The sequence below is a fragment of the Phalaenopsis equestris genome, unplaced genomic scaffold (assembly GCF_001263595.1).
Source record: "Phalaenopsis equestris unplaced genomic scaffold, ASM126359v1 Scaffold000002, whole genome shotgun sequence".
NCBI lineage: Eukaryota > Viridiplantae > Streptophyta > Magnoliopsida > Asparagales > Orchidaceae > Phalaenopsis > Phalaenopsis equestris.
This window is the reverse complement of record NW_018164444.1, coordinates 10,427,434-10,452,334: the sequence shown is the minus strand read 5'-3', so window position 1 is coordinate 10,452,334 and position 24,901 is coordinate 10,427,434. Positions and strand designations below refer to the sequence as shown.

General features: G+C 34.3%; 2 protein-coding genes across 6 annotated transcripts; one reads left to right on the top strand and one right to left on the bottom strand.

The window, feature by feature from the left end:
* Positions 1–11,042: 11,042 nt before the first annotated feature.
* On the top strand, positions 11,043–17,168 carry LOC110021484 (transcription factor EMB1444-like). 3 transcript variants are annotated; one of them, XM_020720011.1, is made up of 10 exons: positions 11,043–11,277; positions 13,045–13,134; positions 13,337–13,445; positions 13,640–13,681; positions 13,945–14,004; positions 14,662–15,492; positions 15,578–15,679; positions 15,760–15,909; positions 15,982–16,107; positions 16,177–17,168. In XM_020720011.1, exons 1-10 carry the CDS (start codon positions 11,192–11,194, stop codon positions 16,360–16,362), a joined length of 1,782 nt encoding a protein of 593 aa, XP_020575670.1. In that variant the 5' UTR covers positions 11,043–11,191; the 3' UTR covers positions 16,363–17,168. The 3 variants fall into 3 exon arrangements, with proteins under 3 accessions (XP_020575670.1, XP_020575655.1, XP_020575663.1); XM_020719996.1 differs by having other exon boundaries at positions 15,760–16,107; XM_020720004.1 differs by lacking the exon at positions 13,640–13,681 and having other exon boundaries at positions 15,760–16,107.
* Positions 15,072–22,423, bottom strand: LOC110021504 (pentatricopeptide repeat-containing protein At3g53170). Of its 3 annotated transcripts, none has more exons than XM_020720031.1 (4): positions 22,038–22,423; positions 20,853–21,950; positions 19,937–20,203; positions 15,072–15,148 (listed from the first exon to the last, which is right to left on the bottom strand). In XM_020720031.1, the coding sequence occupies exons 1-3, from the start codon at positions 22,368–22,370 to the stop codon at positions 20,150–20,152; spliced, it is 1,485 nt and encodes a 494-aa protein (XP_020575690.1). In that variant the 5' UTR covers positions 22,371–22,423; the 3' UTR covers positions 15,072–15,148; positions 19,937–20,149. The 3 variants fall into 3 exon arrangements, with proteins under 3 accessions (XP_020575690.1, XP_020575681.1, XP_020575699.1); XM_020720022.1 differs by lacking the exon at positions 15,072–15,148 and adding an exon at positions 17,355–18,609; XM_020720040.1 differs by lacking the exon at positions 15,072–15,148 and adding an exon at positions 18,793–18,913.
* Between the last annotated feature and the right edge of the window lie 2,478 nt (positions 22,424–24,901).

Sequence of the window (24,901 nt, the reverse complement as noted above, 5' to 3'; positions counted from 1 at the left end):
AGTCCGGTTTTCGAATTTTGTTGTTGGGTTCGCAGGCGGGACCCACCGTAGGAGATATGGATTGCTAATCAGGGCTCTTAAGGACCCCATTCTGGGGTGGACCTGAAATGGGCCGGCCTGTTACTGGTTATAGTTCGAGCAAGCTTGGCAAGAAATTGAATCATGCTCGACTCAAATTGAGTTATTTATATTTGTGTCAGATTGAAAGTGGTTCTATTCAGATCCAAATTGAAACTTACTGGCTCAAATTGAGTTAATTGGATTCATTTTGGCTTGAAATTAATGCATGACTCATTGTATCCCATTGTATTTAACATTATATATATAATTTTTATAAATAAAATATTTTGAGCTGAGCCATTTTGAACCGATTAATGTATGGCTCAAAATAGGCTCGAAATCTATTTGACAAAAACTTCAATCCAAAGTTTTGACATATAGCCCTGCTTGTTTATTTCTATCAAGGCCAAAATTCAAATCAATTGTAACCAACTTGGAGCGCCAGTTCAATTAAAAACTAAATTACATACAACCCACACAACTTCTATGTATTTACACATATCTAATGTCTAAAATTTGATATTTATATTTTCAGCATGAAAAAATTGTATATTTCGCTTCTAAAATTTAATAAAATGATACTTTTTATATATATATACCAAACACGAGGCCATTTATTCGGGCATCAATTTTTATTTTTCTTTTAACATTATATTTGTTAAATCTTCTTTAGGGCACAGGGTCTCGTATTATTCATGAACTCAATTACCCCACGAGAGATCCTGTGTTTAGGCGAAAAGTATAGAAAAATGTGATTGATGTGTTGCTAGAGTTTGTGTTATTGCTCCTTTTCAGAATCCCCGAAAGCTTTAGAGGAAAATATTATTTGAGCGAGGGTCCTACCTTTAGGACATACTCCTTTTGTATTATACGTAAAATCAGGTTCTATGCATGCCGACAATGTATTGGTAAAAAGAATGCAATGTGAGTGTCAGATTGCGTCATAAATAAGAATGAGTTCATAGGTACTCTTGTGTATTATGATTTTATTCGGTGGAGGGTTTGCCCTGGGCTAGTCACACCACTTCGATAGGTAGATTCGATTCAACCACTTTAGTAGGTGCGCTTAGTTCGATCACTTCAGTTAGTGAGCTTAGTTCGTTTCACGAGTTTTGGAGGTCTGAAAGGTCTATTGATCCTTTAGTCTTATCGGAATATAAATCTTTCTCAAATATGTGTGGTTGTATGTTGGAATACAATATTAGATGTACATGATTTTTAAAATATTTTAATTTTTTTATTCTATCATAAAATAATTTAATAGAAAGAATAGTTAAATCACACGAGTAATATTTAATATATGCTTCATACAAATCCGTATTTTACTAAGTAAGCCACTCGCATCTTATGTTATCTCCACTTATTTATGTCTGCAACATTATATTTTTATAATCATAAATAAAAAATGAAATAATTATTAAACATTAATATCCGATTTAGAATTTTGAATTATTCGCTCTAGGGCTGGCTTGGCTCGTGTTCGGCTCGTTCGAAATAGCGCGTGTTCGAAATCGGCGCGTGTTTGAAATCCGCTCGTGAACAGTGTGTTCGTGTTCGACTCGATTTAAATATTCGTGTTCGTGTTCGGCTCGTGTTCGGCTCGAAATTGACTCTTTAAACTAAAATTGAGAAAAATAGATGTAAATTGTAGGATTCGAATCTTGATCAAATTTATACAAAAGAAGACACTAACCACATTGTCACATGAGGTGTTATGATTTAAACTTAGACATAAATATATATAATATATTATTATACAAATAATATATGTAATATATTGTTATATAAAAAGTTATATAATTTTTTTGTTCAAGTCATTTCGAACCGAACACGAGCGAACAAACTATTGTTTGTGTTCGGCTTTTGTTGGTCGTATTCGGCTCGTTTACATTTCGAGCTTAAAAAATTGTTCGTGTTCGGCTCGTTAGGCTTAATGAACGAACCGAACACGAGCTGGTTAACGAGCCGAACACTAGCTGTTCACGAACAACGAGCCAAATTGACAGCCCTAATTCGCTCAATGCTGTTATTTCTCGAAAAAAATGAGGGAAATAGTATAATTGGACCAGGCAGCAGCCCATTTGCAAATTGGGCCATGTAAAGACTAAGCCCAACTATATTTATATCATTCAATTTATTTTTCATTTCCAGCCATATTTAATATTAATGAATGCGTCTTATTTCGCTGTATTAAGAGAAAATAATATAGCGCGTAAAATTTAAGATAAATATAATAAAAATGATTTAATCGCAATAAAAAACATATTATGATATCCAAACAGTAATTTCGGGGCATTTACAAGCATACCATTTCAATTCCTATGTATTTACATATCTAACACCTAAACTTCACTTTTTCTTACATTTTATACAACCTAAGACTTACATATCACATAAAAAATATCACCATATTAACAATTAAGATGTTAAATGCACATTTTCATGCATAAGCAATGTCATGCGTATGTAAAAATCGAAGTATAGGTGCTAGATATGTAAATGCATGAGAATTGAGTGGTATGTATGTAAATCATTAAAACAAAATATAACATTGCTTGGTCAAAATTAAAGATAAGAGTGTATATTGTTTGGTCGAAATTGAAAAATAGAATGGTTGATACAATTCAAATTTGAATTATATTTATTGGTTTGCGACGTTCACTCTATTGTGTGGTACATTGCGTTCATTTTATAACCAACTATATAATAAACTTTTATTAAAAAAATTATTTTATGTAAAAAAATCTCACTTTTAAAACTAGGAAATGTGATTTAGGGTCTGTTTGGGGCAGTTGTAGCTTATTGAATAGTCTGCTGATATGCTGATTAAAAATAATCTGCTGATTAGCTAGGTTGGATAGCTATTACAAATTTTTATTTTTATGGAAAAGTCACACAACGGTTAGAAAGCTTTCACCACACTTATATAGGTGAGGTTTGAAAAAACTATTTTCAACGTTTTAAAAACACACAAACTGTCAAAACACAGCTTGCCCAAACAAGTCAGGTGCGTTTTCAAAACGTCACCGCACCAAATAAGCTGCCCCAAACGGGCCCTTACAAAAAGCTAAATTAAAAATCTTCATGATCAAAGGTTTGATGAATGAAGGTGACATCATATAAAAAGCTCTCTTTTAAGTTCTCTATAAGTACATTATTATGATTTGAAAGTAATTCATATTTACTCTTTTGATGCATCCATATTATGGTTATGGTTATAATTTCCACCCACAATTTAAAGTTATATTGTTGTTGAGGTTATTTGAATTATATTTTAAATCTTTGACTAATAATACAATTTAATAAAATTGATTTACATGATGGCATAAAAATTTTATTGCACAAATTGCATTGCATGATAACCTTTTCAATATATGGTATAATTGATATACAAATTATTAACTTTAAATTTAGTGATGCACAAATTGTATTTGCAATAACAATTTGTTGATCTTATTTTCACTTTCATCGAAGATGGCAAATGCATAAATGCAATATTCTTGATAAAGAAGTAAAATTCTTCGGTACTAAAATGTTTTCATTAACTTTGTTAAAGTAATCTAATATAAGAAGTGCTTGAGTGCTGCGTGTTCCGACCTTTTGGTTGACATTCACGGTATAAGACCCCTCAGATCGGAGATTCAAATCTCCTCTTGCACAATTGACCTTAAGGAGGTGGTACTCGAATTGTTAGTTACATTAGAGGTGGCTAGAGGCTGGTATAATGTTAAATACGGCTACACTAGAAGTGCGGTGTTGCACTGCCGTTGCACCGCTACGCCAGACGGAACCGGGTTGTCCAAATATTTGCTTTAACTTGACTTTAGTACTAAGCTGATAAACACGCCCAACACAATCAATAAGCTATAATTTTGGCAGAGCCATTTGTGACAACTCACTCAAAATACTAACAAATCATGAACTTTTATGTAATCACACCCCGTCCAATTTCAAAGTGATAATGTCAATCATCAACTAAAAATAAGGGATTATTGATTGAGCGTAAGCACATGCAATATCAACTACTCACATTAAAGCATTATACGATTTTTTTATTTCATCTCGAACATTCTTTTTTCAATAAAATATATTTTAAAGTTAAAAATTATAACATTAAATTGTGTTGAGAAAATTAGGGCGAAGAAAAACTAGAACGAACACAGAGATTTAACGAGGTTCGACAAAGATGCCTACGTCCTCGGGAGCAGAGCGGCGTATTCTTTTCAATATTAAAAAAAAGAGGTTACAAAATAGATGATACCTCCTGGGGTTACTAACAGACTTATTTATAACCCTAGGAGTAAACCCTAGGCACAATATGTAATTACAACATTACCCATGTACCATACCGCGGGGCTTTGCCCCCGCACCCCATCTCACGTAACTTCTCAATTTTGACAGATTTTTCCACTCCGCTCCGCTTCGATCCAGCGTCTGTCCCTTTATGGTATATGAGTCATACCATAACAAATTGTCATAAATGATTATTTCAATACCATACCTTTTACAATTAAGGTTTCATTATCTAATGTTTTAAAAAATCATAATTTTTATTTTGCTATTATATTGTGTTGAGAAATTTGGGCGAAAAAAGATAAGAATCGACACAAATCTAGAATAATATACAGAGATTTACGAGGTTCTACAAAAATATCTACATCATCGGAAGCAAAGTGACGGCTTTCTTTTCAATATTAAAAAAAGGATACAAAATACAAGATTCCAAATCTCGGGGTTTCAGAGACTCACCTAGGGTTACAATAGGGTTACAAACATGACACAACATGACACATATATAACCCTATAATACAATATGTAATTACTTAAATTACCCATGTACCAAACCGCGGGGTGTTGTCCCCGCTCCCCCAACCCACATAATGAAACTCCCACGATCGGATAGATCCTTCCGCTCCACTCCGCTTCACTCCGCTCGTGGGCTCCGCTCCGCTCCAGCATGTGCCCCATTTATGGTATATGAGTCATACCTCTATAATAATCCCACCTTTAATAAACTAAAAAGACACAACCAATGCCTTTGAATTATTGAAATTTGCACACGCATTACTTCATTCTTATGTAATTACAGAGCTGGTACCTAGACTATAATTTTTACATTTATACCACCCAAATCTCTGGCATTACATCAGAAATACCACTATCTAAACTTCTAAAAACTAAAATACATTTTTCCATGCATAAATAACATGTATATATGTAAAAACCTAAAACTTAGGCGTGTCTATGTAAATATATGACATATCATTTTTTTTTACAAGATCTGAAAATTCTTCAATGCCTCAAAAGTCTTCATTCTCTCCGTAGGGACGTGAAAGGTGGAGCCCAACACGAAACCCGATAACTGAACCCAATTTCACGACACGAAATAATTTTGTCCGGTCATCACTTTTCCCATGTGGAGCTCTTAGCTCTTTCGAGGCTTTGAATTAGGAAACGACGTCAGCGTGACGAAAAATGCTCCGTTGCCCATACATGCTTTATTGATTACCGTGTCGGTCCCCTTCTCGGGTTCTTATCATGTCCCGGCAATGATTACTTAAAGGCCCATCTTCACGCGCTATGTGGCCCCTTGTTGGTCCCGTATTGGGCCGGATCTGATTGATCTCTTTGGATTGGTTTGTTGAGTTGTTATTATATATATATATATATATATATAGTATTTGCTTTAATTTATAAAAAGGCCAAAATTGCAGCAAGATTAAATATTAAAAAAAAACATTATAAAAAAGTATGACTGAACATTGATTTTTATTAAATTTTAAAATTTTCATAAAAAAAACTAGACATTTAATCCCATTTTCATCTTATGATTTTTGCCATAGAAAAAGGAGAAAGATTTAAAAAGGTGAAAGGTCAATTTGACATGGAATAATTACATACCAAACCCTAGAAATATTGTTATTTCCAAAGCTAGTAACAAATTAATTTTTTTTAATTGTTGAAACTAGGGCCGTAAACGAGCTGAGCTTGAGCGAGCTTAGGCTGGGCTCGTGTTCGGCTCGTTTGAAACTGCTCTTGTTCAAAATTGGCTCGTGAACAATGTGTTCATGTTCGGCTCGATTTAAATATTCATGTTCGTGTTCGGCTAGAAATTTGCTCATTAAAATTAAATTGAAAAAAAATAGATATAAAGTGTTAGATTCGAATCTGGACTAAATATATGCAAAAGAAGACACTAACCACATTACCACACAAGATATTACTATTTAAACTTAGATATAAATATATATAATATATTTTTATATAGATAATATATGTAATATATTATTATATAATAATTTTTTTTTTTTATTTCAAGCTAAAACAAGCCGAACACGAGCGAACAAAGAGATGTTCGTGTTCAGCTCGTTTATAATTCGAGCTTTAAAAACATGTTCGTGTTCAGCTCGTTTACTTAAGAAACGAGACGAACACGAGCTGTTCGCGAACAATGAACTATTTTGACAGCCCTAGTTGAATCTATGCGTTTATACGTGCCGGAAAAAAAAAAGATGTTTGAGGATTTATCATGAATTTTGATACTTGGGTGATATATAATTTGAAAAATGGATGAAAGAGAGAGTAGATTTGTAAATATAAATGTTTGGAGTGCTTTGTATGTAATTTTCTCACATATTTTGTAATTTTTTGTAGCCATTGACTTAATAGTGGATGGCTATGATGAAGGTGAGAACAAAATGTAAAAGCTTTGGGAGACAAAATTATAGGGCATGATGCTGTGAATAATGGAAGAATATTATTTTTTTGATTTAGCTCCATGTTATGTTGCAAGTTATAATCAATAAATCCTTATGAAAATGTGATAAAATATTCATTTCTAATAAATAATAACTTATGCTTAATGTTCAAAATATATTAAATTTTATACTTTGAAAAAAAAAAACAAATTAACGATAAATAAACAGTGGCATTATTTAGAATAAGTTTTAATATAACTCATGTAAGCACAAATACTATTATCAAGCCTATTTGCTAAAGTGTTGAATCAAGCCCACCTTCTGAAGTGTCTAGATCAAGGCCATTTGCCAAAATGGTTGTGTCAATTCCTGTCGAAAAAACGGTCAAGCCCACTTATGCGAGAGCGCTATCGAAGAAGGTCATCATGACATGTAAGAACAAATGTCAATCTGCGATTAAATGCCCTTCGCTATACTTAGAACGAGGTCTTTTATTCAGACACTAGGGATGGTCGTCGTACCAACACCGTCTGACACCCACATCATAATATTTTCATTAAGATATCAAGAGAAAGTGTTGCACTGTACAAAATATGTCTCATCTATTATTTTATTGTATTTCTTCCTTGTGCATGAAAGGGATGTCAAAAGGATATCGAGGGAGATTTTTTTCCTAAAAGAATCCTTTCCTCTCTCACTCTCTCTATGAAATCTTATAGCTTAGAAAACTTTCAGTTCACTAAAGATATGAACTCAATACTTTCTTCGAGGTTCTCTCATCTATCTCTCTCTCTCTCACACACACACATTTCTCTCTATGATACATGGTCTTATCGGGATGTATGCACTCACGAACAATTCGAGAATTCAGTAACTCAAAATCTTAATGATCGATAACTTTCAACATGTTTTCTAAAATATTTCTTTTTTATGAAAATATCATAAGAAAATATAAACCCAATGAGTTCATAACTTAAATATACATGATGACTTCTATAATGTCTCATTTTGAACATGCCTTGCCCTTCTAATACCAAAATATACATCAAGACTTCTATGTACAAATTTTCCATAGAAATATTCCTTTGACACGTAGCCTCTCAATCATAAGAGAGCTAAGATGATTGGATTAGCATTTGACATGAACATAATACCCGCCAATGTGCGACCCACAAACAAAACCTTAAATTAAAGGGTGGGCCAATCAACATGCTAACTTGTGTGGGGACCACCTCAAGCACGCAGGGAAGCAAAATGATCAGGCTTAATAGATCCTTCAAGATCCAAAATTGGAGATGCTATAAATGATGTTCAAATTTTATTTTATAAATCTCTTACATATTTATAGTTTGCTATTAAATGTTTTATTAATTATATGCATTTAAGCAAAAAAATAAATGCTTAAAATATGATTGAAAAAATTTAGGTTATTAATTGGAGTAAGAAAATATGCAAAATTAAAAATGATTTGAGTCGAAATTTGCATCTCAACGAGAGCACGTAACAAACTGAAGATCATTTATTTCTGAGATCGTTAAAACACTTTAATGCTAAAAATACAGTCAATGATTAAGAAAAATAAGAATGCAAGCCATTCAATGGAGTTTTCTAAATCCTAATCGGAATCACCAAAAGACAACTTTATAAAATTATAAATGAACGCAGAAGAGATTAAACTTGATTGTTTAGAGAGTATTGAGATTTGAAGGATTCTAAATTTCTACCGATTGTTTGATGTTGATAATGTCCACTAATCAGCTTTATTGTGTGACTATCAACATCTAATCATCATCATCAAACTATCATTACCCAACCTTATATTGCATTTGTTGTTATCTAAACTTTATTTTTTGGCTATTGTCATTCTGCTAATATCACCCGATTTTTATAGAACAATTACAATTTTTAAGTCATTCTTATCTAGTTATCATTGTCCATCCACCCCGATGATTTTTTTATCACAAAATATATTTGGCTTAACAATGTCATATTTCTCTAAGTTACCCCAAATATATAGTATCCATAATTTAATTTCATATCTTCAACCAATTCATCAATATTAATATTTATACAAGTTTTGATCCTTCCGTGATTGTTTTTCAAGATATTAGTCATTTCCCATAAATTTTGTTGGTATACATTAGAACTCTCAAAAGCCACCTAATCCTTTTTCTATGAATTTTATGTGTGCTATCTAACAATGCCTACAATAAAAGTATGGAGATTTACATCATACCACTCACTTGGAAAAATAGTCGACGACCACTAGTAGAAACTTTTGTTATCCTTTTGACAGGGGGAAAGCTCCCAGAATGGTGAGGCCTCACATGACGAACGACCAAGGACTAATGATCGGGTGAATTTTTTAGAACTGTTGATGACACAATGATCTGTACTTCTGACATTGTGTACACCTTCGAGAATATTCTTTGGAGTCCTTCAGTAAGCTCGGCGAGAAGTAATCTTGTCGTTGAATTCAGTGAGCTAGCGTCTTTCGTCTGGAATGGCTCCCGCATTCCCCATCACGAGCTTCTTGGAGAATGTCTTTAACCTCGTCCTCCCCAATGCATTTTAGGTATAAGAACGTGGCCGACTTTCTGAAGAGTTTTCCTTCGATTAGCAAATATTAGATAGTCTTATATTTGAATCTCCTACGATCAGTGATTTCTTCGGCGATATCCCCCTATTTAGGTGTCAGATGTATGAGCTCATCCAACTTTATTCCTTCTCCTAATGTATCTCGATCGCTAGTTGTTCTTTGATTAAGGGTCAATCGTGTCTTTTCGGCAGCCCCTCTCCTAGATGGAGGCTTCATAATAGGATGTTGGTGATCTGATTTCCTTCCCTTAAGACATGTTCGATTATGAAGCTAGTAAAGTGACTGATCTCCGTCTTCACCTTCCCTAGGTACTTCACCATTTGCTTTTCATTGGCTTCAAATTTCCCATTGATCTGCTGCACTATGAATTGTGAGTCGGTCCTTACCATTATGCGGAAGTCCTGCAATTAAAACCTCATATTCCACTTAGTTGTTAATCTATAAAAAACCTACATCAATTGAGTGGTAGACGTTTTACTCAGTGGGGTTGCACAAGAAAATTCCAAGTACAACGTTTGATTGGTCGGATGCCCCATCGATAAATAAGACACAAGTCAATCCGTTGATCGCTAGAACATCTTTCACCCCTCTTGGTTCGTAGAAATATGCCAGAAAATTTACAAACGCTTGTGCTTTTATTGTCGTTTGAGGGATATATGAGATATCAAACTCGTATGAGTTCCATGACCCATTTCAACAGCCAACCGAAATACTCTAGCTTGGTAAGAACAGATTTATGGGGTGATTTGTGATAATTTGTATGGGGTGTTCCTGAAAATATTGTTGGAGCCTCCCTGCTGAAGTGACCAAGACGAAGGCTAGTTTCTTCATTATGGGATATTGAAGTTCAGCGCCTTTAAAAACTCGGCTGGTGCAGTACACTAGATGCTGCTTTTTGAGCTCTTCTCTGACCAAGACTGAGCTGAAGGCTTCGGGGCTTACCCCGAGTTAAATATAATGCTTTTCCTTCAGCTTTAGGCTCTGAAGGAGAGGAGGAGAGGCAAGGAACTGCTTGAAGTTCTTGAAGGCCTCTTCACATTCAAGTGTTCATTCGAAGCATTGGGCTCTCGTGAGTACTATAAATATTGGGGCGCACTTATTACCTGACTTGGAGATTAACCTGCTCAAACCTACGATCTTACCAGTTAGCTTCTCGATTTCCTTAGTGCTTTTGGATTTTTTCTGAGTTGGCCTTTATGCCTTCATGGGTTAGTATATTGATGATGGTTGCCGATCAACTGAAAAGCCTTGATTCGCCTAACATATAGTTTGAAAGAGTACTCTCCATCAATCGTTCTGAATATCGATTACAAACTTACGGGATTTTCTCTCAGCGTCTAATGAAGATCATTCGAATATGGAGCTTCCTTCGCCAATTCTCATCTAAAAACAATCATCGTATTTATCTTCTTCGTCAGTTGCTCATCTATTTTAAGATTCATGCTGACACATTTTTATGTTCGTAACATGATTTAAATTCAAAATTTCATAATAAAAAAATTATACTTTCAATACGTCACATAATATCCTCTCTGTTCAAGAACAGGCCAAAAATCCAAGGGCAACCCAACAATCACCGGCTACAGCCGGTAACCCACCGGCTGCGCTGTGGCGAATCTCAGTCCAAAAAGTACCTCTGCCTATTTTTATTCGCCGGTCCTCCCATTAATGCTGAAGATCTCAAATCCTTCCAAAAGCCTCCTCAATTTCTCACTCAACCCCCGCTTTGCTCCCTATTTCTAAAAACGCTTACTTGATCGAACTGAGGCAGCAAAGCTTGTATCTGAGAGTCTAACGCCGTTATTCCTCCGCCTACCGGCCGTCAACGGCGACGATGGCCGGAGAGTTGCTCGGACGGCTCTGTAACGACGGTGGGTGGACGTACGGCGCGCTCTGGCGCAACGATTGCGGTGATCCGCGGTAAGTTAAAAGCATTGATTTGTTCGTCTCCGTTGTGCCGCCATTGATTTTCTTGACAGCATTTGATTCATGGATGCTGTACTGCAAGTCTGTAAGATCACATTATGTTCTTCAGTATATTTTTCTTGTAGCAATTTGAAGATTTTGCCGGGTTTTTAATGCTTATTTGTTTGGAGAAAATGGGGGTTGAGCATGTAATATTTAAAAAGGTTTGTAAAAATTTAATTTTTTTGATACAGTGCAGCATCTTCACTCCATGGATTGGATCTTTCAGCTCCGATGGTTTTGTTTTTTAGTTGAGTTTCAGGGTTTCAGCATCTTTAGTGCTTAATTTGTATTTGGTTTGCGACAAATTTAATAATTAAAAAAAGGCCGACTTTTTGCATTTCTTTTTGCTAAAAAAGTTTGTTTGCATTTCGTTGGCTGATAAACATGCTTAATTTTTTTTATTTTTCTGAAAAAAGGTTGTATTAATTCTGTCATCATTTGGACTGACCTTTTTTTCTTTTAACACTTTGCATTACCTTTTTAGCTCTTTGCAATGCACCAGGGGTATCAAAAATTGGTCCGACATGCTAACTCGACTCGAATTAGAGCCGAAAAATCCGGGTTAAGGTTGATCCGGATATTTTTTGAGTCGGGTTTGGGTCAGAGGATTCTACCTGTTTATTATTCGGGATGGGTTCAGGTTGAACATAAAAATCAAAATATAACCCGAATAAAAAATAAAATTTCTACCTGTTTATTATTCATGACGGGTTCGGGTTAACATAAAAATCAAAATTTAACCCGAATAAACATGAAATTTCAAATCATGTTCAGGATCAGCTGGTCAAGTTCGGGTATGAGTCTTAGTTTGCAACCCATTTATTTTTTTACCCTTTTCAAGGGGTCATTTTTGAGCCGGACCTGAACCGGACCTATTGATTTGAATAGATGATTTTCCACTTTTCCATAAATTTTGTTTTAGTTTCTTATATATATATATTTCTTTTATTATTATTATTATTATTATTTGGGTTTGGAAGGGAATCATTGTTTTAAAATTTAAATAGAATATAAATTTTAGAAAATGATGATTTATTTATTTTTAACTATTTTTACGTAGGCTGTTAATTGATTGCTTGCACATGGAAAATATGTTTTTAAGAAAAATAGGAATTTTATTTTCATTTATTTGAGTGAGAAATTGAACCCTCACTTCAGGCATTTACTTAAATACCATCAAATTCCTATATAAGTCCTACATATTTACATATCTCACACCTATATTTTATCTTTTTACATTTATGCCATCCAAATCTTTCATATCATATAACAAATATCACTATTTTAATTTAAAAAAGTGAAATACAATTTTTTTATGCATAATATAGCATCTATGTAAAAAAAGAAGTTTAGTTGTTAGATATGTAAATACATAGAAATTGAGTGATATGTTTGTAATCTTCCCTTTTTTTTCTAGGGGCATTTACATACACACCACAGAACACTTATGTATTTATATATCTAAACACCTAAACATTCATATTTACATTCATACCACTCAAAATTTTTAAAATCACATCAAAAATACCTCAATAACCATCCTTGTAAAAAAGAAATACACCTTTCATGCAGAAGTTTAAGAAATCAAACTGTTCTAATTGCAACTATGAAAATTTGGGGGTTGGACATGCAAATACCTAAGAATTGCGTGGTATGTATGTAAATTTTCGTTTTTTTTTTTAATTAAAAAGCTCATTCTAAGATTCATTCCATTTACAGGTTACTTATGTTGGGGGAAAGCTACCATGAGGAACACAGTGGGATGATTTTTCAGGTGGTGGCCAATCAGGTCCATTTGATTGGGCAAGGGTAATCTTTTCTCTTGTTTGCTGATCTTATAAAATGGGTAGCCATTTCATATATTATTAAGTAAAATTCAATTTCTTCATGGTCATATTTTTATAACCCACACAAAATCTGTATTTATTGTTATACCATCCTATTTTTAAGTAAATAATAAATAAATAAATAAATAAGGCTAATATTGAAGTACTGTGTATTAACTGTGAAGAGCCATTGGAGAAGTAGCCATGAGTGGAAAGCACAGGTGGATAAATCTTGATGCAATTTGTATGGAGACAAGTGAGAACAGCTCTAGTGTCAATCCAGACATGTTCCAGGTACAACTGCAAATTTGCTTTTGTTTTTATCTTTCTTCTTTTCCATTTCAATGCTTCTTTGGTTGATTTTTTATCATAAAGAGCATCCTAATCTTAACTATTAAAAAAAAAAAAAAAAAAAAAAAAAAGGGTTTTAAATTCTTGCCAAAGATCAAAATTTACAACAGAATCTCATTTCATTATGCCATTATCAGGGTAGTGCTGAGTGGCAACATCAGGTTTGGGCTGGAATGAAGGTTTGTTATTACATTAAACTCAGCTGCACACTTGCTCCATTCATTTTTAAGGGGATTTACATACATACCACATAATTCCTATGTATTTACATATCTAACACTTAAAATTTCATATTTACAAACATAACACTCGTATCTTTAATTTCGCTTAAAGGTAAATATAAAAATATTGTGGGGCATGTAGGTAAATTTTTTTATTTTTATACATCTTTGCAAATGTCCCACTACTAAATAGATTCCCAAACTGTCTTTTCATTTTACAGACAATTGCAATAATCTCTCTTCCCCCATATGGAGTGCTTCAATTTGGTTCCACCCAAAAGGTTAGTGATTCTGAAAGTATTATGTAAATATGGAAGTTTAGGTGTGAGATATGTAAATACATAAGAATTGTGTGCTAGATGTGTAAAAATTCTCTCAAAAAAAGGCAGAGGATTGGTCTCCTTAGCTTGCGAGGAACAATTCTTCTTTCTCTAGCTTTCTCTCTCTATGTCCTCACTCATCTCTCTTTCTCTTTCTCTCCCCCTCTTTTCTCTCTCTAACTACTGGAGGGGGGAAAATGAGGCCAAATTAACTGGGGAGGGATATTGAAGGGGCAGTGACATGGTAGTAAATATTGTAATGCTTTAAGTTGTAGTTTAATTTGCAAAAATACCTTGAGAACATAACTTTTATGAAATTGTGAATAAAATCAATGGCAAATTGGTCACAAAAGGGCAACTTATAACTAGCCAAAAGTTACAATTCTAACACTATAATTACCTACACAACACAAACAAGCAATGCAAAAAAACATGCAGAAATTCACACATTAAACATTAAAGAAATAACAACAAAAGCACAAAACAGCTTCAATAAAAACCAAAACATAACATTGTCCATAACAGATTAATATATATATATATATAGGCTCTAGTACAAATATTTTGTCTTAATTTTTGAATTATATCCTAAATTTTCAGTTTCCACTTTCCTTTCAGATCCTTGAAAGTTCAGACTTCATTGCACAAGCTCAGCATTTACTTCGCCAGCTTGGAATCAAACAACACGGCCTTGAAAACCAGTTCTATGGTACACCTTCAAGTAATTCGTTCGGCGCATCTTCGAAATCGACCATGTGGCCTATAGATATTAATTCTTCCAATTATACGGGGAATAAAATTTGCCCCCCAAAGGCCGTATCTGAACTATTCGACATAATTCCAACAGCCTCAAATTCTTCTATTATCCACTGTGTCACTGCAAATCCAGCTGTTTGTGTCGCATCTTCTCCGGTGGATGCTCCTAATCAGGCTTTTACAGATAATGACTTGTTTGATGGCATGGAATTCAATCCCGTTCCAATGATTTCGAGGAGAGAGTGTTGGGATGACATAATTTTGCCAGTTTCTAGCAATGGTTGCGCAGATTTTAGTGCTGATCTTTGGAACAGTGTATCTGAATTCGAAATGAGCTCAGTTACTGGTCCTGCCAAAGGGTTGTTTTCAGATTCTAGCAGTTTTGAAGAGCTATTGGATGCTGTTAAAATATCAACTACGACTAAACACGGCCACGGAGATGCTGAAATCCCCAAAGCATCACCGTCCAAATGTGATGTGGAGGAAATGATGCGAGTATCTATAATTAATGATGTTTGTAGTGTCAATGCTGAAGGTCCTGCAATTCATCAGCCCGAGAAACCAGAGGAATCTGCCAAACCGGTTAGAAAAAGGGCGAGACCTGGGGAGAATACTCGTCCGAGGCCTAAAGATCGTCAGCAGATACAAGATCGTGTAAAAGAGCTGCGAGAAATTGTTCCTAATGGTGTGAAGGTGCTTATTATTAATCTCTCCTTGAAATATTACTTAAACACCAGATTTCATGTGATAAACTTCCCTTCTGCATGAACATAAACAGTGCAGCATCGATTCTTTGTTGGACCGAACTATTAAGCATATGCTCTTCTTGCAAAGCATAACAAAATATGTTGACAAGCTCAAACTACCCGGCGAGCCCCAGGTCTGACACACACACACACGCGCTCTCTCGCTCTCTAATCAAGTCATTCAACACTAAAATTATTATTTTTGGGTATTAAGTTAATAGGTGAAGAGAGTGGAGTTGTTCTAAAAGACAATACAAATGGTCAAGAAGGTGGAGCTACTTGGGCCTATGAAGTAGCTGGGCAAACCATGGTGTGCCCAATATTGCTTCAAGATGTTTATCCTTCAGGGCAGTTGCTTGTTGAGGTAAAAAAAATGCTTATTTCATCTTTTATATTCAAGTTGACCTGCATCTTACAAGTTTCTCATTGCCCACAGATGCTCTGTGAAGAACGAGGATTGTTTCTCGAGATAGCAGAAGTTGTTCGCGGATTTGGTTTGACCATCTTGAAGGGAAACATGGAGATTCGCGATCGAAAGGTCTGGGCGAGATTTCTAGTGGAGGTAACTGGTTGAATTCTTCTAAATTGTATATCTTCATTAAACAGAAAGATGATCCCACTGCTTCTGCAGGCAAACAGAGATGTTACAAGAATGGATGTATTTCTGTCTCTAGTACAGTTTCTGCAACAAAAAAGTAGCTTTCGATTCAGTGAGTCACATAAAACGACCATCTCAACTGGAGTTAGTTCATTGACTGCTTGCAAACGACGATCCCTGGCTCCGATTCCGATGGGTCTGGCTGATAAACTTCGCTGACCATTTTGTTAGGATGATCTAGAATTCGTTGAATTTATACTAGTTGAATGTGCATTTGGTGGGCTCCTGCAGGCTGCTTATCCATTGTAGTGTCTATTTCAGAGCTGTAGCAGAGTTTAATATGTTTAACAATTATTTCATATCTTTGCCTATAGATGTTCATTGTTGTTGTGCAATAGATTTTGTTGAAATGTTCTAAAAATTTTTGAAGTTATATTAAATTTATTTTCATGTTTGTTGTAGATTCAAGTTCGACCTTTGACAACATTCTAGGGTTCCTAGAAGGTGTTTAGGAGATGGATATAGCGAGGAAGTGGTTGTGGAATAACAAGAGAATGAGAAAATGCGAGGTCAAACTGTTTGAAAGGGGATAAGAGGCATATGACGACCATCCAGGCTAAAAACATTGGAGAGAATACCGGCTTCAATGACGCACGGTTGCCGAGGGTGCAAGGAAGAAGATAGAATAGAGCTAAAAATCAGAAACTAAAATCTCCAATTATACAAAACCAAAGCAAAAGTCTTCAAGAACAAGAAATAACAAAGACATAGATAGCTCCCTCTCAAAATAACCCTAACTCTAACTTAAGAGCTCTGTTTGTAAGGTGTGGAGATCCCTTGGTGACGATACTGTTTCTTCACTTTCAAAGTTAAGGTACGTAGATTGAGTAAAGACCAATAAAAATATAGTTGCATCACAATGTTGATTGATGGCTTTAGCTAGGGGTGTAATTGAACCAAACAAACTCGTGAGCCAACTTGAGCTCGACGAAGTGGCTTGTGAACTGAGCTCGATAAGATAATAAGCCAAGATCAAGCCACAATACTGACTTAGACTTGTTAGCCTGTAAGCTGGTTCACTTAAAAATAATTAATATTAAATATACTTAAAATATATTAAATTTTAACAATTTATCTTTAAACTATTAAAAAATTAAAAAATAATAATTTTTTATATTTTAAATCAAGTGATTTCTTATTATTTATCTCCTAATAATTCTTTTTATTTGACATTTTATTATAATAGTAGCTTTAATTAATATTATTTCCTCTCTTTCATAATAAACAAGCTGGCTCGTTAGCATGCTCAAACACCATAAAAGTAAGCTCAAGTTCGAGTTTGAGCTCCACTAATTAATCAAGCTCAAGTTCAAGCTGAGGGTGGCTCCAACTCGACTCGATTCGTTTACACCCCTAGCTTCAGTCTTACAAGACACATCACCATTGCATGCTCATTTGATTCCACCAACTTGCATTTCAGCACACATTAGTCAAATTCAATTGTGTACTCATCCACAAAAGAATCTCTCTAACACGTCTTCATTTCATCTTTAAACCATATGATCTTACTCTTCCCTTCCTGCTGTCGAAGACACTTTAAGTTCTCCCACCACAAAGAAACATTCTTCATGAGTAACTCACTTGTTGTGCTGAACATCTTATGCTAAAAAATGTGCTCCACTGTTCAAAGCCACTCAATGAATTCATCGAGACCTAAATATTCATCAATATCCGATAGGTAAATCTTTACTCCAAAATCATAGGCTCTACGCTGATGTTCAATGTCAAATCATGAGGGTGTTGGTACATCATTAAAAACTTTATGGTGGAAGGGATTCACTTCCTTCTTTCGATCCAATATGCTACAATTGTGGCTATGGGCGTCCTCTCCAGGTTATCTGCTTTCAAAGGCGACAAACGTTTATTGCAGTTGTAAGATTCTTCTTTGCATATCATCAATTATAAGTTTTAAAACACTTCTTTGCATGTTTCTCCTAGGTGACAATGTGTCATTTTCTCCTAATTAGGATTTTGACGAATACAAGATTGTAGATCAAAGGTTGGCTAATGTCTTAAAGTTAATTAGTAAGTGTCCTAACAGATTTTTGGCAGAGTTAGGAAGATTGGTTTTTCAAGTTTTAGGTTTATGGCTGATAAATGCGGTAGGAATGATTAGGATATCAAGTTGTAGGAAGGTTTAGACATAAGTAAAGATAACTTCTTAAAAAATTATGGTTTCTCGAGCTCTTATACCAAATGACAGTGTTCATGAGTTCTTAGAAGATATTTAAGAGATTGGTCTAGTAGAGAGATGGTTATCAAATAGCAGGGGAATGGGAATATGTGAGGTTGCCGGTGTTTAGAAAGTTATAAGAGGCATATGGCGGCTTGAAGAGAGAACCACAAAATGTTGACTCCGATGATGCATGATTTTCGAGAGAGATCCATCATCTATTCTTGAGCCACCTACAAACACACACCAATTATAAAAAAGATGATACAACTCTTCTTAAAGTATAAAAATCAAAGAATTGAATCTCAAAATACACAAAACCGAAAAAAATCCCAAACAAATTGGAAATAATAATATATAAATAATTGTCTTAAGAAAAACCTAATTCTAATTAAAAATAATATTAAAGAGGGGCCTATAAGGGCTGGTGGTTGCAGCAGGCGACAAAATCCCACAATTGAGTTTTCATGATATGGACCAACCACATCCCACGATCGTGTCCATAGAATCGCAGAAGTCTTGCTCCCGCATCAGCCTCTATAACATATTCATTAAATGAATATATTACCATTTTTTTTTCAAGTGGTTTAAATTAAATTGTAAAAAAAAAAAGTTGAAAAAAAAGTCCAAAATGAGTTTATATGTAATTTTTTAATGATATATTTATATATATATATTTATTTATATTTGTAAACTCGTAGATATATTTATGATTTTAATTTTTTTTAATATAATTAAATGGGCAATTATCTTTCTCTAAGAATATACTAGTGAGTTAATTTGAGATCTATTTATTAAAATCAAAATTAACTAACTAAAAATATTACCCCTTGAAAAAACAAGCACCAGGTCCTGATCCGAAGCTGGTGTGTGGCTTTACGTGAAATAGGCAAAATTATTTGGCGGATTAAAATATGCATACACCAATGTATTTGTGAATCCAACACCTAAAACTTTATTTTATTTACAATTCCACCCCCAAATTTTTCATATCACCAAAAAAAACACTATTTTAACATTTAAAAAAGTGAAATACACCTTTTCATGCATAGGTAAGGTGACATATACGTAAAAAAATTGAACTTTAGTTGTAGACATGTAAATACATAGGAATTGAGTGCTATGTATGTAAATCTTCCAAAAAAACTAATATAAAAAAGTGAAACTAAACACAACAGATTTAAACTAGTAAAATATGACCACAAAAGAAACTAATGGAAGCTGTCTGTGTCTCTAAAATAAGAATCAATTTCAGAAGAAACTGCCAAATACAATAATAAGACAATCTGTAAGAAAATTTCGAACAGACCTGCAGACAGGATTCACAAAAGAAGTTATTTTCCTCTAAAGTACTAGTTTCTGCAATAAAAAATTTGCATTTGAAATGTATTCTGTGCTAAATATGTTCAAGGCTTTTTTACATAAGCAATTGACACGAATTACTACTACGAAACTTGGTAGGGTTAGCTAACAAACACTGTGTAATAATGGACTTTTAAGCAAAATCTTTCGCAATAGTTAAAAATAAATATTTTTTAGAAGAATTTGAACCATACTTACCGAAAACAGAGACGGTTGATATGCATAAAATTTCTTGGATTGGTATTACAAGAGATCCTTTTAGAATGAAGCCATTTTTCTGTGCAAGAGATTGAGTTCCTCGAGTGTGATCCTGCCGCTTGGGCCATGGAAAAACTCATTCTGTATGATAACTAACTGTCTTTGATTCGAACACCAAACATATGACAAGTTCAAACTATTTCGACTGCTCCTTTATCCCCTTCTCCAAGCGTGGATTTTATGATTTTGTTTCATCACTCCATTCAACTGTCCATGAATGATGAACATAAAGGATATCAAGAGAGAATTAAGATATTTTTTGAAATAATTAACCTCAAGCATACAAAAATATAAGATATGGTGTAGACTTAACAATATATTTAATCATCAGTCTAAGGACCAAGATCACCCAATGCAAGAAGCAACAAGCAAAAAGCCATTTTAATTGGCATAAGTCAATGATTGAAGAAAAGTTAATAAATTTAATGTAACTGATAAATTCTTATCCACCTTTACATATTAAAATTTTACAGCACATTCAGTAGAAGTTATAAAAAAAAAAAAGTCAAAAGATTCAATTCAGAAGAAGTCATAATAAAAAAAGGGAAATTTATATACGTAGCACACAATTATGTATTTACATATCTCACACCTAAACTTTTATATTTAGATATATAAAACTTTGGTGCTTTAGACCTATTCATGAAAATGTGTATTTCACTTTTAAAAAGTGGTAGAAGTGCTATCATTGATGTGATATTAAAGATTTGACTGTTGTGTATAAAAATATGATAGTTTTGGTGTGAGATATGTAAAAATACATAAGAATTGTGTTCCTAAAAATATTTCTTTAACTGATATGGCATATATTCTGCTAATTAAAACTAAAAACAAATCCAAGTAAATGAAAAGTTACCATAATTTCACTCTTCAGTTCAACCAACTTAAGCTCCAACTCTTGAGCATCTACATCCATGCTCCTACTATTGTAAGCTTTGATCATTGTAGCAAATGTGACATAATCAGGATCACATTTCTTCTCCTTCATCAACAAAAACATCTCCTTCATTATTTCTATATCTCCAGCTTCACCATATGCATTGATTACACTGTTGAAGAAAGGAGTATCCAGAAAAACATCACTGTTTTCTATCTCTCTAATGAGGAAAGGAACCTTCTCTACAAGCCCAGCTTTGCTGAATCCACTAACAAGCGAACAGTAAGTAATGGAATTTGGTTTGATTCCTTCCATTTTCATCAATCTAAAATAATACTCCATCTCATCAATCTTTCCCCCTTTCCCAAAACATTCAATTAAAGTATTGAATGTAATAGTGGTGGGAGAAAAACACCTTTTTTTCATGAAGTTAAGGATTCTGATCATCTTCTCATACATTCCAGACTTACCATATGATTTAATCAAAATATTGAAGGTGGTAAGATCAGGATCAATGCCCATGTGCTGAAACTCAATGTACCGTTTCTCCATTTCACTTATTCTTCTTCTATGTCCAAAAGCAGATAGTATAGAGTTCAGTGTGAAAATATCAGGCACGCAGCTTCCGGATTCAAGCATCAAAGAGAGACAATTTTCCATTTCATTGACCAGGCCAGCTTTGCCGTAACCATCTATTAATGTATTATAAGTGACTGAAGTGGATTCTATACCCAAGTAAGACATTTCTGCAAGCAGCGAAGGTATCAGATCGAATCGCCGTAGTTTGCTGCAACACCCGATGAGGATCGTGTAAGTGAAGACATCAGGTTTGCAGTCAGAGATAGCTTTCATTTCATCAATGATGCTCATCACTTCATCAAATAAACCACTGTAGCCGAATGCGCCGACTAGCGATGTGTAAACATCTAAGGTTGGGTTAAAGCCTTCAGAAATCATGGTTCTGAAGAGGGAGGAAGCGTGCTCCGGCTGCCGGCACTTCCCGAGCATCGTCAATAGCCTCGCATATGTTTGGCCTTTCGGACGATACCAGTTTTGTTTGCGGAGTAACGCAAAAATCTGAAAGAAAAACCAAGAGAAGACATAGAAGGGTACTCAAAAAAAAAAATAAAAAAAAAAAAGGATGGGAAAAGGGTAAATGATGACCTTGAGGGCGGATTCCCATCGATTACCGGCGATGGAGTTGTCGAGGGCCTCAAGAACAGCTCTAGGCCAGAGGTTATTGAACTTGGAGGATCTTGCTTTCCCCTCAATGGCGATGACCGCAGCTTCCGTCCTCAAAATCTTGGAGAGTTCCCCCTTCGATTTCTTCAGGAGTCCTTCAAAATTGAAGTTTTTCTTTGCCGATTCAGCAGGAAGTGAACGTCTTCTGTCTTCTGGAGGGGCGGAGGAGGAAGTGATGGACCATGAGGAAGAGACTGGCTGCAGGAGCTCCATTGGAGTGAAGTGGAGAAGGTTGGAAGAGTAGCAGTAAGCCATTGAACCCTATCCGGCTTATTTTATGGATGCAATTAAGGCCGTCCAAAAAGCTCGTTGTTCGGAACAGCCACTCAGCATGTCCACCTTCGAAATAAAATAATATATATAATTATCTCTATAATAATATATTATATATATTATTTATATCATAATATATTATATATATTTATATCATAACATCTAATGTGATAATATGATTAATTTTTTATTTTATTTATATTTGGTTCAGATTTGAATCTCAGACTTTACATCTATTTTTTTCAATTTAATTTTAACAAGCCAATTTCAAGCCAAACACGAAAAAAACACGAACACGAATATTTAAATCGAGCCGAACACGAACACATTGTTCACGAGCAAATTTCGAACACGAGCCGATTTCGAACACGAGTTATTTCGAACGAGCCGAACACGAGTCCAGCCCGAGCTCGGCTCCGCTAGGTGCAATTCTACTTCATTTTAATATGCCGGGTTTTTGCTAAAACGTGAAGGGGTATTTGCATACATTCCACACAATTCTTCTCTATTTACACATCTAAAACCTAAAATGTCATATTTACATGCATAATATTTCCTTAGCATTCCAACAATAATATCATTATTACATACTTGGGGCATTTACAAATACCAATCAATTCTTATGTGTTAATATATCAACCACCCAAACTCCAACTTCTATATAAAGCTCATATCATTCCTATATTTTCAAAATATGTAGGTAGCAGGGCTATGAATTTAGCTCCAAGTTCTTTAATCACTCAAATTTGATTTGAATTTTAACTCGGATCAGGATCGAATCGAAATAAACTAGCCACTTATGAGCCGACCTGGATCAAAATTTTTTTAAGTCAATTTCGAACGATACATAGATCTGCATGAACTGTGATTGGCTCGTATTATTTTTTTATTTATAAAAATTATATTTATAATGCTATGTTAAATTGAATATAATGAGTCCAAAGCTAATTTAGAGCCGATTTCGAGGTGGAATAGATCCAAATAACACAATTTGAGCTAACTCGTTTGAAGTTCAAGCCGGATATAGCTAAAAACTGGAATTTTAGTGTTTGATGTGTTAATACATAGAAATTAGGTGGGAGCAATATAAATCTCCCTGCTTACTATTTGTTAAATATAAATATACCTTTTTAAACATTCATTTTTTCATCCCGGGTGCTATAAATATAAATATAAAAGTTTAGATATTAGATACGTAAATACATATGACTTGGTAAAATATGTATATAATGCATAGATAGGGCTGTAAATGACTCGAGCTTGAGCGAGCTCAGGCTTGACTCGTGTTCGGCTCGTTCGAAATAGCTCGTGTTCGAAATTGGCTCGTGAACAGTGTGCTTGTGTTCGGCTCGATTTAAATATTCGTGTTCGTGTTCGGCTAGTATTCGACTCGAGATTGGCTCGTTAAACTAAAATTGAGAAAAAATAGATGTAAAGTGTGTGATTCGAACCTGGATCAAATCTATACAAAAGAAAACACTAATCACATTTTCACATGAAGTGTTATAATTTAAACTTAGATATAAATATATATAATATATTATTATATAAATAATATATGTAATATATTGCTATATGAAAAGTTATATAATTTTCGAGTCATTTCAAGCCGAACACGAGTGAACAAACTGTTGTTCGTGTTCGGCTCGTTTACATTTCGAGCTTAAGAATTTGTTCGTGTTCAGTTCGTTAGGCTTAACGAACGAGCCGAACACGAGCTGCTTAAGGAGCCAAACACAAATTGTTTACGAACAACGAGCCAAATTGAAACAGCCTTATGCATAGAAGCAAAACCTAATTATGAATTTTGGGAGACAAATCTTCACCGTTTATTATGCATTATATTAATTTAATGAATGAAATTGCTTAATTAGTGCACTGAATTAAATACTCAATGATGTGCCCGTTTAAGAAAGTTGTTAGAAGATTTGACCCTTGGGTTAACTAATTAACCGTGTTTGGATTAGATTGTGCGTTCGATAATAGGAAAGTATTCATTCATCAAATAAAGAATCAGCTTCAAGATCTCAAAATTATTAATACAAAAATATGGATGGGGAAAAAAATATGAGAATAAAATTATTAAAATAATTCAACAAATTTGTAGGATATACTTGTGCAGAGATCATGTGCGTTGTAGTAAAAGCGAGTCGGTCGACTAGCTTGCAATTAAAGGCCCTTGCATGTGTCTTGGTCGGTTGGGATTACAGGCGTGGTTCGCAGATTGAATCTCTCAAAAAAGTGTGTCGGTCGATTTTGATCACACAGTCGCTTGTTGGACGATAGAATGTCTTGATTGTTCGACTGTCATCGGGGTCATTCGATTACTTTGAGATACGTGCTGATAGTTTTGAAATGTACAATTGCTAATGTCAGGGAAATTGTCACCAACATATGTCAATTTTAATTTTATAAACACTTTCATGTATGTGGATGCAAGGGCGGAACTAGATTATGTTCACGATGAACAATTGTCTCATAAAATTTTTATTATATATATATATATATATATA

What these genes read in the sequence shown, in the direction of transcription:
- LOC110021484 (XM_020719996.1), top strand. Translation starts at nt 11,192, where the DNA reads ATGGCCGGAGAGTTGCTCGGACGGCTCTGTAACGACGGTGGGTGGACG. An exon ending in TCAATCCAGACATGTTCCAG is followed by an intron (nt 13,446 to 13,639) that starts GTACAACTGCAA and finishes TGCCATTATCAG; the next exon opens with GGTAGTGCTGAGTGGCAACA. An exon ending in AGGTTTGGGCTGGAATGAAG is followed by an intron (nt 13,682 to 13,944) that starts GTTTGTTATTAC and finishes TTCATTTTACAG; the next exon opens with ACAATTGCAATAATCTCTCT.
- LOC110021504 (XM_020720031.1), bottom strand. Translation starts at nt 22,370, where the DNA reads ATGGCTTACTGCTACTCTTCCAACCTTCTCCACTTCACTCCAATGGAG. An exon ending in GATGGGAATCCGCCCTCAAG is followed by an intron (nt 21,951 to 22,037) that starts GTCATCATTTAC and finishes TTTTTCTTTCAG; the next exon opens with ATTTTTGCGTTACTCCGCAA. An exon ending in AACTGAAGAGTGAAATTATG is followed by an intron (nt 20,204 to 20,852) that starts GTAACTTTTCAT and finishes ATTCATGGACAG; the next exon opens with TTGAATGGAGTGATGAAACA.